We start from the raw sequence: 17,640 nt of genomic DNA on the forward strand, positions 1-17,640 counted from the left end.
CACTTTGGCAGCCATGCTTACCTATCCTTCTAATGACTTCCAGGCAAAACACATTTTCAAATTGAATTAGTAATTGAGCCCTTTGCCATGAAGTCATGCTACAGTTTCCCTCACATGATGTCGGGAAGAAACCCAAGTGTTCAGAAACAGAAGAGCTTGGTTCAAATCCTACCTACCTGGGCTGTTTCAGGGCTGTGTGCACTTGAGCCCTCGGGCTCTCCATGTGGTCGCAAATGGCAGAGTTTACTTTTTGTGGCTGAATAATATTATACTGTATATTCTATATATTTCCTTTATTCATTCATATATTACCCTCATCCATTCATCTGTCAATGGAAACTTAGGTGGCATCCATGTCTTGGCTAGTGTGAATGATGCTGCTATGAATGTTGGGGTGGATATACTTTTTGAATTAGATTTTTTGTAGGAATTCAGTTATCTCTTCAAGGTAATGATTTTCATTTCCTTCAGATATATACCCCAAAAGTAGGATTACTGAGTCTAAAATTAGAATGGTAGTTCTAATTTTAATTTCTTGAGGAATCTCCATACTGTCTCTTCCAATGGCTATACAAGTTCATATTCTCATCAAGGGTGTACCATATTGTTTTTCTCCACGTTCTCGTCACTTGTGTTCTCTTTCCAATGACAATCATTCTAATAGATGTGATAGCTCGATGTGTTTCTGATCTGCATTTTCCTGATGATTGGTGATGTTGAGCATCTTTGATGTTGCTGTCCATTCATATGTCTTCTTTGGGGGAAAAAACTGCCTATTCAGATCCTTTGTCCATTTTTAATTGGATTATTTGGTTTTTTCTATGGAATTATACGAGCTCATTATGTATTTTGGATATTAACCCCTTATCGGATACATGATTGGCAAATATTTTCTCTCCCATATTTGCCCTTTCATTTTGTTCATCATTTCTTTTGCTGTGCAGAAACTTTTTAATTTGATGTAGTCCCGTTTGTTTATTTTGGCTGTTGTTGCTTATGTTTTTGGTACTATATCCCCCAAACTGGTGCCAAGACCAATGTTACTGTGCTTTTTTCCTATGTGTTCTTCCAGAGGTTTTATGATGTTCAGCCTTACATTTAAGTCTTTAACCCTTTTTGAGTTATTTTCCTGAGTGATGTGAGACAGGATTCCAGTTTCTTTCTTTCTTTTTTTTTTTTTGTGTTTGTGTGAATATCTAGTTTTTCCAACATCATTTATTTATTGAAGAGACTATATTTTGCCTTGTGAGTATTCTTGGCTCCCTTGTCAAGTATTAGTTGACCATGTATGCATGCGTTTATTTTATTTTACGATAAAAGAAAACCATACTATTTACAGAAAGATCTCCAACTGTGGACAGATGTTCTAAAAGTTGAACCTTTGCTCTAATTTATCCAGTGTTTTTCCAAGTATTTTACATAGCTAGTTTAACAAAAACAAAGGGTTCTATGACCAAGAAGATTTGTAAAACACTGTATACTACATTCCTACATTACAGATTCAAAATACGCATTAACATGAAGGTTTTGAAATCTACAGTACCACAGAGTAATTTTAAAAATATATGTTTAAAAGAATTAAAGTTCTGTTACTTTGTAATCCTTACAGAAAAATTGCATACAGAGTCATTTACAATTAATAGCCAGGACAATCTGTTCAAATTAACAATAGTTCCAGACCTTTAATTTTATAACTCCAAAGGAGCACAACAGTGGGAAAAAATACATTTTAGCACAAATTCTACATAAATTTACATAATTCAATGCAGTCTTTCAGGATATTTTATATGAGGAGTGACTACTAATGTGTATAAGATTTCCTTTTGTAGTTTTGAAAATGTTCTGAAGTAGATTGTGGTGTACATTGAATTGTATGTTTTACATTGATCAGTTTTATGATGCTCACATTAAACCTCAAAAAACTTTAAAAATGTTGTAATGTGTATAGAGTCATGACTCACATAATTTATTCTCATGCAAAATAACCAAATTCATTGCAAACCAATGGGTGAAGGATGAATCATTTAATACAAAGTGTTGAAAATATAATGGTGCATCCGTACCTCACACTTTTTATCAGAAAAATTTCCAGTAACTCAAATTTTAAACATGAAAAATGAAACAAAGAGAAGGAAATGACAACCCACGCCAGTATCCTTCCCTGGGAAATTCTGGGAGCCTGGTGGGCTACAGTCCATGAGGTCGCAAAGAGTTGGACACAACTGAGCAACTAAATTTTTAAATATATAAATGAAACAAAAAGCTAAAAGAAAAGAAGAATTATTCTTGTTATCTTGAAATGGGAACGGCCTTCTAAGCACAAGAAATTAAACCTCAAAAAATACTTTCACAATAAAGTGATTTTTAAAAATACACAAACGAAGTGAAAAAACAAACTAGGAAAAGCTATTGCTGCTCATGTTATAAACCACATGCAAAGAAATATATATATAAATATCCATGGCATTATTGTTTGTAATAGCACAAGGATAAAAATATCCCAAATATTCATCGATAGGTGACCTGTTAAATATAATACACCTTTATGATGGATATTCTATAACCACTAAAAAAGAATAAGGCAGCTTTATCTATATATTGATATGGAAAGATCTCCAAGCCAGGTGAAAAAACAAGGTGCAAGAATTTGCATACAGGACTTTCATAGGGGGTAGGACATAGAAGTCACAAGCAACAGGAATTGCCCCTAGAGAGGGAACCTGGATGTCTGGGAGACAGTAGGGAAGGAGAAGAGATTTCCTTTTGATTGCACATCTTTTTTTTTGAATTTTATAAATGTACATGTTTTAGCTATACAAAAAATAAATATTTTTAAAACTCTAGACTATACGCAATTAAAACAACTTGGCAGAAAGTGAAGAGGAACTAAAAAGCCTCTTGATAAAGGTGAAAGAGGAGAGTGAAAAAGTTGGCTTAAAACTCAACATTCAGAAAACGAAGATCATGGCATCTGGTCCCATCACTTCATGGGAAATAGATGGGGAAACAGTGGAAATAGTGTCAGACTTTATTTTGGGGGGCTCCAAAATCACTGCAGATGGTGACTGCAGCCATGAAATTAAAAGACGCTTACTCCTTGGAAGGAAAGTTATGACCAACCTAGATAGCATATTCAAAAGCAGAGACATTACTTTGCCAACAAAGATCCATCTAGTTAAGGCTATGGTTTTTCCAGTGGTCATGTATGGATGTGAGAGTTGGACTGTGAAGAAAGCTGAGCGCTTAAGAATTGATGCTTTTGAACTGTGGTGTTGGAGAAGACCCTTGAGAGTCCCTTGGACTGCAAGGAGATCCAACCAGTCCATTCTAAAGGAGATCAGGCCTGGGTGTTCTTTGGAAGGACTGATGCTAAAGCTGAAACTCCAGTACTTTGGCCACCTGATGGGAAGAGTTGACTCATTGGAAAAGACTCTGATGCTGGGAGGGATTGGGGGCAGGAGGAAAAGGGGACGACAGAGAATGAGATGGCTGGATGGCATCACCGACTAGATGGACGTGGGTTTGAGTGAACTCCCGGAGATGGTGATGGACAGGGAGGCCTGGCGTGCTGCGATTCATGGGGTCACAAAGAGTTGGACACGACTGAGCGACTGAACTGAACTGAACTGAAGTCCTTTATCTGTATTTCTCAAACACTGTGAAAGGAACCCACAGACTCCAGGAATAGTTCTTTAAGTTCTCTCTTTCCTCTTCCTTTTGTAATATTCTCATATTCTATAATTCTTCTCTAGTCTTTTTTCCCCCAAAAATCACACCTCTCTCCCAAAACAATCTCCTCTGCCTCAACCTGAGTATTTTTTTGTGCCAAGCACTACTCTAGACATCAGTGGCTACACAAAGATCCTTGCCCTCGTGGAGTTTGCATTCTAACAGAAAGAGATATTTATAATATTTTTATAAATAAAAATTTTAATAGAATATTTTCATATAGTAATCTATTGCTAATAATAAATAAAATAAGAATATTTAAGAATAATAAATTAGAGAATGATGAGAACAATGGACAAGAGAAATATTAGAGTAGCATGAGGCAGGTCAGGGAGTAGGAGATGGTTTGTGATGTTAGATAAGGAGATAGGGTTGTCTTTAACGAAAGGGAAGCATTTGAGCAAAGACAGAAGCAGATGAGGACATGAGACGTGTAGGCGTCCTGGAGGAGAGAGATCCAGACAGGGGAAGAGACAGTGTGAAGGTCCTATGGCAGAGCATACCTGGTATCTTTGAGAAACATCAAGCAATACAGTTTGTGGTTGAAGCTGGGGAAGTGGGGAGGAGAGTAGAAGAAGATGAGCTCAGGGAGGTAAGGAAGGTGGACCAGGTAGATACATGTAGACCTTGTGCCACGAGGCTTTCGACTTTTAAATGAAGGACAATTACAAGGTGATCCCACAGTGCGTGTGTGTGTGTGTGTGTGTGTGTGTGTGTGTGACTCAGTGGAGTCTGACTCTGCACCTGTAGCCTACCAGGTTCCTTTGTCTCTGGAATTCTCCAGGCAAGAACACTGGAGTCAGTAGCCAGTCCCTTCTTCAGGGGGATCTTCCTGACCTAGGGATTGAAGCCAGGTCTCCTGCATTGCAGGTAGGTTCTTCACGGTCTGAGCCACCAGGGAAGCCTCTGTAGTTTTCTATTATAACCCACATTCCCTTGTTATCCTGATGACTCAAGTCCCAAGCCTTGAGTAGTCACTCATCATTGTGTTATCATCATTCATCAGGTACCACAATACCTCATCCCTCAATTCTGATGAGGATTTTTAATGGATAACCATTCTGAGGGCCTTTCAGAATATTCTAGCTGGGAATGCTTTAGGCATTTAGACTATTGTGCAAACAATATTCCAGTGCATTTGCCAGTGAGTGGCCATCATTTATTCAATAATTACATCAGTTTTAGTTTTAATTTATCCTTCCTTTGAGCACCATGGTCTGGCTTGTTGTTTTTGCTGTTGTTTAGTCACTCGGTCATGTCTGACTCTTTGTGACCCCATGAACTGTAGCCCACCAGTCTCCTCTGTCCATGGGACTTTTCAGGCAAAAATACTGGAGCAGGTTGCCATTATCTTCTCCAGAGGTTCTTCCTGACCCAGGGATCAAACTCACATTTCCTGGGTCTCCTGCACTGGCAAGAGGATTCTTCACCACTGAGGAAATATTAATATCCTTTCTTCTGAGCACATCTTTAAAATGTCTACACCCTCTATCCATCATAACCTCAACTTTGACCACATGCTTCTCCATAGACTGATCCCCAATGATGGGCATGGGTGTTTCAGCATCTCCATCAGGGTCTGAGATGCCATTGCCCAAAGTATCTTCCCTTCAGATCATTTCAGGTCCCTCCTAGGACCAGCTGCTGGGCTCAGCCTCAACAATCCACTCGAGGTCTGATTAAAAGCTTCCTTATAAGTACCTGTTCTTCTCTTTCAAATCCCTTCTCAAAGCTTCCTCTAATCAGTTTTCTACAAAGAAAAAGAAAGTAGCAATTTAATAACCATGTTTTGTTTTAACTGACAAAGGTTTGGATAAAAAGATTCTTTCCATTTTCTCTCATCTGAGGCATCTTTGTGAAGACTGGTATGTTTATCTGATCTGTTGGGGTTTTCAGAAAGTGCCTTAATTCCAGTAAAGTTATAGGATAAATAATTTTGAGTTTGTGCTCTAAACAGAGCATAGCAAAAATATTCGCTTTCATTTTTTTTTTTTTTTTTATGAAGGGCAGGGGCACTGGGAACGTGGAGATTTGGTCAAGGATACAGAGCCTTTATTTGGATAAGTTCCTTCAGTTTTTCACTAAATAAGATTTCTAGGAATCAGACTTATTTCGAACCACATGTACACTCTGTTTTTCTCAGTTTGTCATTCCTAGGCTCTGGCAAATTTCTGGATGTGATTCCAAGATGTTGCAATTTCCCCATGGGTGCCATAAAAGTGGTACAGTGTGCTGGTTAATTTTCTGATGTGGCTGTCAAAAAATAAAGAAACTCTATCCAATTGCTTTTCTCACAAGCTATGATTATTTCCTTTGGACAAGTATATTCCAGGCATAGACATCAAGCATTGTACAGATTTCTCATTAAAGCGCAGGTCCAACCACGCAAAAACAACTCATTTACACGATTCCAAAAACACGTGTATGCTTCCGCCACCCAAGAGGCAAACAGCCCTAAGGCCGTTAGCCTAGAAAATCAACTGTCCCTAGCCTAACTACCCACCACTCCGTCTATATGCCAAATGTGATGCTAATAGATGATCCATCATTGTCAGCATCCAGGCTCTGTGAAGAAAAAAAACACCCTATTAGATCAGAGCTGAGGAGACCTGTTGCCTATTTCACTCAGGGCACAGGGCAACTTGCATGGTTTAATTTCACTCAGCTATTTAATTGAGCCCCAATACTAACAGCTTAATGGGATACTAAAGTATTCTATCCTGCAGATTTTAAATTAAAGTTTGAGACACCCCCCACTCAGGACATGCAAAGAACTCCAATTAACACTAATTGGCATTACACATGATTAGCAAATGGAAAATATGATTTTCCTGAAAATGTCACTTCCCTTCACTTACTTTAAAAAGTCTATAAATTCTAAAATAATGACCATGGATGCATACAAAGAGTAGATATAAAGATGTGTATCTAGCATGGTGCTTATCCTGCCCCCCCCCCCAAAAAAAAACTGGAAACAAAGATTAAGGGGAAATGGTGTACATAAAGGACAATAGAGACAAATGCAAAAAAGTTTTTAATGTTATGAAAATTTTTGACATGGGGAGATACTCCTTACATATTGTTCAGTGAAAAAAAAGTTAAAGACTCCCAGGAATGTCATAATATCACTTTTCATCATAGTACAGAAAAAAAAAAAAAAGACCAGAAGAACATATACATCAAAGTATAAACAGTAATTATCTCTGCATGGTGAGAATAATGTTGATGTTTATCTTATTCATTTGCATTTCTTTTTCCTTTTTAAAATGCATGTTGTTGTTCAGTCACTCAGTCGTGTCTAACTCTTTTGCAACCCCATGGATTGTAACCCACCAGGCTCCTCGGTCCATGGGATTTCCCAGCCAAGAAGACTGAATGGGTTGCTATTTCCTTCTCCAGGGAATCTTTCCAACATGGGGATTGAACCCAAGTCTCCTGCTTGGCAGGGAGATTCTTTACCACAGAACCACCAGGGAAGCCAAAAAAATGCATACTTTTGCAAAAAAAAAAAGTATTTTTCAAAGTCCATCATTAGTTCCTGCAGGGAAAAAATGCAACAAAGTGATTTATTTTGGAATTTTAAAAATCAGTGCTTCATCTCCACCAACTGAGAGCTATCAGTAATGTGCTAATTCAGACAATGTTTTCTGAGTCACCAGGAATTTTACAAAAGCATTCCACCAAGTAATTTTGTTCAATAAATACATTTTTCTTCCTTCTGACTTAAGATAATATTGTGCTTTTACAAGAAAGCTTATTAATAAAAAGAGTAATATGTACCATATGTAAAATAGATAGCCAATGGGAATTTGCTGTATGACGCAGGGAACTCAAACTGGGGTCTGTAACAATCTAGAGGGGTGGGATGGGGAGGGAGGTGGGAGGGAGGTTCAAGAGAGAAGGAACATAGGTATCCCTATGGCTGATTCATGTTGATGAATCAGCACAATAAAGTAAAGCAATTATCCTTCAATTAAAGATAAATAAATTTAATTATAATACGGAATAATGTGCTAATAAACGTCAAGTGGAATTATGAGGGGAAACACAGTATTTAGACAGCCGTGGTGAGGTGGTCCTGGGGTGAATTGTTGAAAATGCCCACTCTCCTGTTCCTTTATCCTGAAACCCCCACCTAAGAGGGTGCGCTGATGTCCGTGTGTTTCTCTTTCAGAGCCAAAGATGTTTGTCTTGCTCTATGTTACAAGTTTTGCCATTTGCGCCAGTGGACAACCGCGGAGTAATCAGTTCAAAGGAGAGAGCTACTCCCCCAGGTATATCTGTAGCATTCCTGGCCTGCCTGGGCCTCCAGGCCCCCCTGGAGCGAATGGTTCCCCCGGGCCCCATGGTCGCATCGGCCTTCCAGGACGAGATGGTAGAGACGGCAGGAAAGGAGAGAAAGGTGAAAAGGGGGCCGCAGGTAATGAATGAAGTTCCGTAAAAACCCCTCTGTCGCCCCCCTTAAGATGACTCCCTCGCTTTGCTGCTTTTTCAAATGAGAAGCGCCCTTTCAGTCCTTTCCCGACCTCACCTTCATTAATCAGAACCACTTACTGAGTCCTTGCTATGCTGCAGTTGCTCTAAACCCTCTAACTGCAATCTCACTGCTTCCTAATGACAGCTCTTTCAAGGGGACGTGGTCCCGTTTATAAATGAGAACGCAGAGTGGCAGATGATTCAGTAAGTTAAGGAAGATGGAAGGGCAGGGTAACGCCTGGCAGAGATGAATTCACCTGGAACATCTGATCCCCACGACCTCTGGGCTGGTACAGTGGCTGCCTGTGAGAGGGGGCGTGGATGGACAGACAGACAGATGTATGGGGAGGAGACAGACAGATGTATGGGGAGGAGACAGACAGATGTATGGGGAGGAGACGGACAGATGAAGCAGGGGGCAGGAATTAGGAGCCAGAAGCACAGGGGCTATCCTCTCTGCCCTCAGAGCCTCAAAAAGACACAAAAGGCGTCTAGATTTTGCTTCTCGAACAGGTGAAATGACAGTAATGCTGTGTAGCCTTTGCTGGTCTTTCTTAGTTCAACACTCTCCCACCTGTCCAATGGCAGCTAAAAATCGAGATTTCTTACAGCTCCATACAGCAAGACAATTGTCCCCTACTCGTTCAGTAAGTGTCACTTTTTTCCCCCCACAAATAAGTTGGCTCATAAAGCTTGCCAGATTCTGCAATGCTTCAAAGTAAACCGAATTAAAATTCTAGTGAGGCTGTGTTAATGATAAAAAAAGGAAGTTTTGGATGGAATCAATCTCTGAAAAACAAGTTTCCAAGTGTAAAATGTGGGACAAAGATAGGAAGAAAAAAATCAATAGATCTAAGAAATATGTCTCTAATCACTGCATGTGATTTACTGATGTTATGGGAAACAATATCATTATATATATGTATATTTATATTTATATATATATATATTCAAGTGATTAGATAATAATTCATTGCTGAATTTCTTATGCAGAAAATATTTAGCAAATCAGCAGCTACTGAATCTATGGCCCTTAATCAACACTAGATAAAGTATCTTTAGGTGAAGTTTCAACATCAGATAAACTTTCATCTGGAGCTCTCTCGTCATCTTTCAATGTCCTCTATTTGGTAACACCTGTGAACACAGTACTGTGTCGTGAATATGCTTGAAATTCTATAATAACACCGTGATCATAGTTAGATATTACTGGCCTTTTTAGCTTACTGTGTCTGGAAATGGTAATGTAGTGGTCACACAAAAATGCATTGGAGTCAGAAAGATATGATTCTTTCAATTACTAACTTGGCATCCTTGGGGCAGAAAAAAACCTTTGAATCTCAGTTTTCTCTTGGTAAATTGGAGTTAGTAAGTGTGATTGTGAAGATTAAGAAAAATAATACATACAAAATGCTCAGGAATAAGTGCCATGTGATAAGCATTCTGTAAATGTTTGCTGTTATTATCTATTACACTGTGATCTGCGAATATTAGTCATAGCTACGTTTGTGAATATCTAAAGCCATATAATAAACTAGAAATGACCTGTTTCATGAGGTAATTGTAGTGCTATTTAAAGATATGGATATGCATTCAGAATTAATTGAATGTTAGTAATTGACCCTGGTTCTGAAATAGAATGTTAGCAGTTAGATCCTGGGGGCTTCCCAGCTGGCATAGTGGTAAAGAATCTGCCTGCAATGCAGGAGATGCAAGAGATGTGACAACCTACTCCAGTACTCTTGCCTGGAAAATTCCATGGACAGAAAAGCTTGGCAGGTTACAGTCCAGGGGATTGCAAAGAGTTGGACATGACTGAGTGACTGAGTAGAACCTGATGCTGGGAAAGATTGAAGGCATAAGGCGAAGAAGGCAGCAGAGGATGAGGTGGTTAGATAACATCACCGCTTCAGTGAACATAATTTTGAGCATACTCTGGAAGATAGTGGAGGACAGGGGAGTCTGGTGTGCTGCAGTCCATGGGGTCCCAAAGAATCAGACATGACTTAGCAACTGAACAACAACAATTGCTACAATTTTAACCATGTATGAGATCAGGTAACCCCCATATTCACCGATCCATTCACTCATCCATCCATTCATGCGTTTTTCATTCAACAGATTTTTGTACACCTCTTGCTCTCCAACATTATTCTAAACCAAGGTTCCTCAACCTCCACACTAATAATATTTGGATCCAAATAATTGTTGCCATGGGATGGCTATCTCATGCATTGAATGACATTTAGCCACGTCTCATTTGATGCCAGGGCATTCCCCACCAGTTGTGACAACCAAAAATGTCTCCTGGCATTGCCAGTTTTCCCTGGGTGCTGAATTGTACCTGGTTGAGAACCCCGTTTTAGGGAATGTGAACACAAACACAACATTGCTGCCATCTTGATAAGCAAACACTGGGTGGGTCAGGCCAATGGGCGCACAAGGTTACAATATCATCATCATCACTATTAATTAAGAATTTACTGTACCAGTGATTTTTACATTAAGTACTTAATTTCAACCATAACCTTATTAGCAAAAATCATAGTCAATAATAATGTTACAAAAGACAAAATCAATATCCAAAAGTAAAAAGACTTTCCCAGTTTTATTTAAATCCAATGTATACATACATATAGGTAAGGATATACACCAGCTAAGAAAAGCAAGAATGTCTGTGTGGTCAGTGAAGGCGCATCTCATTTACAAACAATAAGAACAGAGCCCTGGGGCTTTGAGGATTAGCTTTTAATGTGTCTGGAACTGGACACAACTCGGCTGGGAGCTTCTGCTTCCTGTTTCCTCTTTAATACTGTGTATGTCTTCCCATTTATCCCCACCACATCCACCTCAGCCCCCTGGCAAGGTCAAGTATATGCTCTGTCCAGCTTCCCTACTCTAAATTACAGAGTTTGAATTATTAACTTTCCATAAAAATATGTCTCCCTCACTGTGAACTGAAAGTGTTAGTCCCTCAGTCATGTCTGATTCTTTGTGACCCCATGGACTATAGCCCACCAGACTCTTCTGTCCATGGAATTCTCCAAGCAGGAATACTGGAGTGGGTAGCCATTTCCTTCTCCAGAGGATCTTCCTGACAAAGGGACAGGTCTTCTACATTGTAGGCAGATTATTGACTATCTGAGTCACCAAGGAAGCCCGTCTCCCTCACTGGTGTATAGCAATTATTGTGGTAGTATATTTTTTTTAATTAATATAATGTGAAATCACATTCCCCGGAGGAGGAAAGGGCAACATACTCCAGTATTCTTGCCTGCAAAATTCCATGGACAGAGGAAACACTAGAACCACCTTGTGAAGAGATCATTCTATTTTATTATACTGCTTTGGATGTTTATGAACTTAGTTATAACCCATATTTGCAGATCACAATGTAACATGTCATAATAGCTAACTTGGGGATAAGACAGTTGTCATTCAAGTCAAGGGCACTCAGACCCAGCACAGCACCTAGCAGGTAGTGGATGATCAATCAGTATTAGATGGTTTAGATGGATATATGCATGTGCACATAAATGTATGATGAGTGCATGGGTGGATGCATGGATGGATCGAAAAAAGAAATAGCACTAAAGAAAAAAATCCTTATAAGCTCACTTCATGGAGAACCAAGAAGAAATCCATTCTCTCCAAGTTTCAGTATCTAAGCAGAGACTAACACTCCATAATTCTCCTCTCTACCCAGCATATGTCTGACTGAATAGGGAGGGGAGAGTGATTTATCCCTTCATTCCATTCTTCATTAATTGGCCCTTATCACAGGGCAAATCCTTCAAGCACACAGGAAGAGTTACTATAAATTATTACAGCTAGTCCCTGGTTATCTAACTCCCAGCAGTTCAAAATATCCAATAACTATAGAGATCCAAGTGTTGAGATTATAAAGACCTTTTCATGGCATTGTAAAACTGCATCTTAGTATTTATGGTCTGGTCTCTAAGATTTTCAAGAGAATAAGACCTCAAGAAATCTAGTCCAAAACCTGCATTTCAAGGACTGAGAAACTAAAGTTGTAGAGATAAAGCCCCTTCTTCACACTCACCCAACTAATCCACAGCTGAACCAGAGCTTATCGGGTCTGCTGAGTCACTGTTTACTACTTTCCCTGCCGGGTTTAGAGTGGATTTAGATCCAATATTTTCATAGTACAAATGTGGCATTTGAAATTCAGACAAGAGCTGACTTGCCCAAAGTTATAGGGGCAGAGGAATTTTAGTACATAATGAAATTTAGTGGTAGAAATTGCTACTGAGGCCAAAATGTTTTTTTAATGATACATCAAAGTCATGTATAAAGACAGCTCCTATTGAAAATAAAATAGCAATGTGTAAGTTGTAGTCCTTGATTCAAAAGTTAATTTCACAGTAAAATAGTATTCATATTCCTTTTCTACCAAACAGAAACAAACATCAAAAGATCAGACTATCGGGGCCTTATTTCAAGAAATAAATACTAGTTTGTTCTGGCTGGCGCTAGTGGAATTGTTACCAAGTCCAAGCTTGCTCTGCTTACCATACAACAGGCCAAGGAATTGGAGACGAGGTATTGAGGCAAGAAATATGACTTTATTTGGAGGCCAGCTGATTGAGGAGATGTTAGACTAATGTCTCAAAATAACCATCTATGGGGTCTGGATTTCAGGTTCCCTTATAGATCAGAGATGAGGGAAGGTGAGGAAACAAAAAGGCCATTAATCTTGCAAATATCTCCTGGAATGGCAAGCCTCAGGCAGAGGATGTGTTAATTTCTTTCTTCCTGCCATCTACAGATGGACTGGGTGCTTAACAAGGCACTTTAACATTCAGGCAGAAGGGCAGGCTTCTCTGAGATGGGCCGTTATGTTTGATTATAATAAGAAAAGTAATAAAAAACAAGTCAGAGAAACAGTTCCAACATGGAGTCAGAATTGGCTTTTCCCTGCAACAGAATTTAAACTTAACAGCAACGGTCATCTAGAGCTGGAGCACAGCCCTGTGATCAGTAACAATGCTGACTGCGCTGTTGCTGCTGTATCTGGTTGTTGCTGTTGTCAAGTCACTAAGTTGTGTCCAGCTCTTTGCAACCCCATGTTGCCAAAAAAGGGTTGCATTCATTATTAGCATTTTTCTATGCATCATAAATTACTAAACAACTTCTTTGTCAAATCATTGAGACAAAATACTTGATGTTTTAAGGGGATAGCTTTAATTCTCCTGAAACTTGTATTATCCAGAACACTTTGTTGCTAAATTTGCCAAATAACTGAAAAAATAATTAAAACTCATAAACTGATGTATGTGTAATAGCCAAGTAAGTGATATCAAAGTACTATCAAGATAAAAGACTTAGCTAAATAAAATTCCAGAGAACAGATACATAGTTAAGAGTAAAATTACATAGTATAACAATAATATACTTCCTCTGACTATAAAAATGTATTACAAATTACCAATAATCTGGATACTTTTCAAGAAGCTATTTATGAAATGGATTTGGCCATAGCACTGAATGACAGTTTTTATACTTTTAGGTCACTGTTACTTTTCACAGCCCTTATGTCTTTCCTACATATATGGAGACCCAGAGAAATTAAAGGACTTGACTAAAATAATACATCCACTTAGCTGTAGAGTCAAAAAACAAGTTTTTTCCCTTTTAATTTCAGCCCCAAAAGTAAAAGGCATTTTGATGAAGGGAGAACATCATTATGCTCGATATCCAGTCCTAGTCTTGCTACTGATGCAACTTTCTTTCCCTCTCAGTTTTCTCCACCAAAAAAAACTCCCACACCATGGTGGTAGTCACAGTTGTTTGGTTATCATGAAATATTGAAGAGCCCTCTCTGTGTTGCACCTCACAATTTACACATCTCTCAAGAGATGTTCAGGTGCCAGAGTTAGGCAGGCTAGAGTTCAGATCACCTCTCCACCCTTCACTAAGTCTGTTCCTTCGAACAAACTAACTTCTCCATGGCTCAGTTTTTTCATCTACAGTTAGAAGTGATAATAATTCCTAGTTAACAAAGTTGTTGCAAGACTTAAAGCAGATGACGCATGCACGTAAGGCATTACAACTGGGACATTGTAAATGTTTAACAAATATGAGCTAATCTAACTTGAATTAACTTTTTATTAATAATACTGATAAAAGCTGAACGGGGCACATAACTAAGTAACCTCTAGGATTCATCTTGTCCTGCCTATCCGCATGACCCCACTCTGGGGAATAATATCATCATGCTTTTGAATTCCTCCAGTAATGATGAGTGTCTGTGTGTATCTAATTTAGCAGCGGGTGATTCATCATCAAAATGATGGTTATTTTTTTTTAATTAGTCAGGTTTTAGATGATTTCTCATATATTCAGGAAAAATTTCTTGATATTTTGATGAAATTTTTCTGTCTTCATTGCAGCACATCAGTGATTTTTTTTTTTAAATATGAATTATTCAGTAGTATACTGTTGAAAGTTGAGAAGACAAACTTGGGGTGTGTGGGCATGTTGTTTGTGACTCTATATTTATAGGAACCATTAACTAAACTTTAAATTCTTTTTGAAGGTTTGAGAGGTAAGGCTGGACCCCTGGGCCTTGCTGGAGAGAAAGGAGACCAAGGAGAGACTGGGAAGAAGGGACCCATGGGACCTGAGGGAGAGAAAGGAGAAGTAGGGCCTCCTGGGCCTCCTGGACCAAAAGGAGACAGAGGAGAGCAAGGGGACCCGGGGCTGCCTGGAGTGTGTAGATGTGGAAGCATCGTGCTCAAATCTGCCTTTTCTGTTGGCATCACAACCAGCTACCCAGAAGAAAGGCTGCCAATTATATTTAACAAAGTCCTCTTCAATGAGGGAGAGCATTACAACCCTGCAACAGGAAAGTTCATCTGTGCCTTCCCAGGGATCTATTATTTTTCTTATGATATCACATTGGCAAACAAGCACCTGGCCATCGGGCTGGTACACAATGGGCAGTATCGGATAAAGACCTTTGATGCCAACACAGGAAACCATGACGTGGCTTCAGGGTCCACAGTCATCTATCTGCAGCCAGAAGATGAAGTCTGGCTGGAGATATTCTTCACTGACCAGAATGGGCTCTTCTCAGACCCAGGTTGGGCTGACAGCTTGTTCTCCGGATTTCTCCTGTATGTTGACACAGATTATCTAGACTCCATATCAGAAGACGATGAGCTCTGATGAGGACTGCTGGCCTGAATGTCCCAAGATCCTTATGGCAGACACTTTGATTTAATCTGGGGCCCTGGAAGTTGGAAGGAGCGGAAATGAGATCCAAAAATACTCCCACTCAGATTCCAGAGCATTTACAGACAGTTCTAGCAGAATCCGTTAAAACAAGTTGAACCACCAAACCATTGAAACCACACTAAAATGAATTATATAAAACAAAAATCCAGATATGTTCTCTCAAAAGTGATGTTCATAAATATTTAAACAAATTAAAGACAATGTTACAAATTTTCTATTAAATTTCTTGAGTCCTAAAACCAGCTGGCAATGATATTGTCTCATTAAATCTTCATAAAATTGCATTTTTGCATGTTATTTAAGAGAATCAAAACATCCCAAAATCCTTGACAATTCTCAAAAACTATAATAAGTAAAAATACAAAGGTGAGAGATGCCAAGTAATTTCAAACAAACTAAAGTGATTATTTTGCTATATTATTTTTTCCTTCATGCTTGTATATATTCACTCAACAATTCTTTCAAGAGACTGTAGAATCCAGACACTATATTGATAGGTCAGATTTAATTAGTTAAGACAAAATCCCTAGGCTAATGTGTATTGAGCATACTGTCACAGTTCAGTATGATAAGAGCCATGGCAAATAGGCTGACTCAGTGCTGGAAGCACACAGGACTTGTTATGCCTGGGGGTTGAAACCAGAGAAGATTTTATACCTGGAAAAATACTTTGTGTGCTAAGATATGTTCTTTTAAATAGGTGGGAGATATGCAAATAAAACAAGGAATTCAACAGCTATAGTCTCTCCCATCTCATCCTCAAAACACCAATGGTATTTGCAATCAGGAAGGGGTGAAAAAAAAATCTAGAGATACCCTGGGAGTAGTAATGGAAATAAAGAGAAACAGGTTTCTGAGATTAGTCAGTAGGTCATTTTCCTAAATTCTTTATCATGATAGTGTCTCAGGACAAATATTTGTCGTTTTAGTTTTAACAAAGGTGAGGGCACGGCTGTCCATTGTAGTAAGATATTGTTTCTCATGTGTTTCCCAGGTAATGAATTCTAATAAAGCAAAGCATATGACCACTGATTTACGAATGAGTTAATGGAAGGAGCGAACAGGAGGAGAGGGCATGGCCAAACATCTGAGCAAATGACTGTCCCCTCTAAGTCTCACACACCCTTTAGTTCCACTGTTTCTCAGTGTCAACATCGTTCCCCACTGAACTGCAATTCCTCAGATAATCTAGCCCAGAATACTCTCACGCCCACTCCCCTGGCCACAGTATTCCCTAGCTCCCTCTTTTTTTTTGCATCCGGTCCATCCTTCCATATTCTTTGCTCATTCATATAATAAATATCATTCAATGCCTCTATGCATGAATCATTACATTGGGTTCTATGAAGATAATACAACACCAAGATGAATTTGGTGCAACCCCTTCTATCCACTTTCTAAGGAAATAAGAAAGGCAATGACATGCATGCACACACAAAATACCTAGAATTCTGGAAATAATCATGCTAAAATATGACAAGCACTAAACTGGAGATAAAGACAAAATACTTTGGAAGGAATGCTGAGGGGAAAATGTTGACTCCAAAACTGGGATGTGAGAGAAAAAACAACTAGGGAAATCTCTGCCCTCTTGGCTTGAAGTGACAGATGGGACATGGAATGGCCAAAGTGGAGAGAGGGCACTTCCGATAGAGGGAACAATGGGGACAAAGCAGGAAAGTGAGTGCAGAGACCCAAAAGAGGGATCCATTGGCCGTATCTGCAAGAGTCTCAAATGGCAACCTGAGAACTGGAGATTGTATTCATAAGAAAGTGTGAAGCCCCTGTGTGTTCCAGAGCTGGATGCTACTATTATCGAGAGTGAAATTTACAATGATCAAGCAGCTGTACCTGTGGGCAATACTTCCTTCTCTCATCTTGCAGATCTATCTTGCTTTCATCTATTTCCTCTGCCTGCCATGAATTTTCCACTCATGGTTCTCCTTCCGTGTCAGGACATGGGTCTGGGAGGCCAAGGTAAATAAAGATTAGAGAAGAGAGATAAGAGGTGGTTTGAGATAGTCAGTTCAGTTCAGTTCAGTCGCTCAATCGTGTCCAACTCTTTGCGACCCCATGAATTGCAGCACACCAGGCCTCCCTGTCCATCACCAACTCCCGGAGTTCACTCAAACTCATGTCCATCCAATTGGTGATGCCATCCAGCATTCTCATTCT

General features: G+C 39.2%; 1 protein-coding gene across 3 annotated transcripts in view; it reads left to right on the forward strand.

Annotated features, from left to right (window-relative positions):
- Positions 1-16,202, forward strand: part of C1QTNF7 (C1q and TNF related 7) — a 127,875-nt gene extending 111,673 nt beyond the window's left edge. For all 3 annotated transcript variants that reach the window (XM_061420868.1, XM_061420870.1, XM_061420869.1), the window contains exons 2-3: positions 7,904-8,149; positions 14,765-16,202. In XM_061420868.1, coding sequence (XP_061276852.1) covers positions 7,904-8,149; positions 14,765-15,396 — 878 coding nt within the window. In that variant the 3' untranslated portion in view covers positions 15,397-16,202. The remainder of the gene's footprint in view (positions 1-7,903; positions 8,150-14,764) is intronic.
- Positions 16,203-17,640: the final 1,438 nt, after the last annotated feature.

Source organism: Bos javanicus, chromosome 6 (genome assembly GCF_032452875.1).
Source record: "Bos javanicus breed banteng chromosome 6, ARS-OSU_banteng_1.0, whole genome shotgun sequence".
In the NCBI taxonomy this organism is placed as follows: Eukaryota; Metazoa; Chordata; class Mammalia; order Artiodactyla; family Bovidae; genus Bos; species Bos javanicus.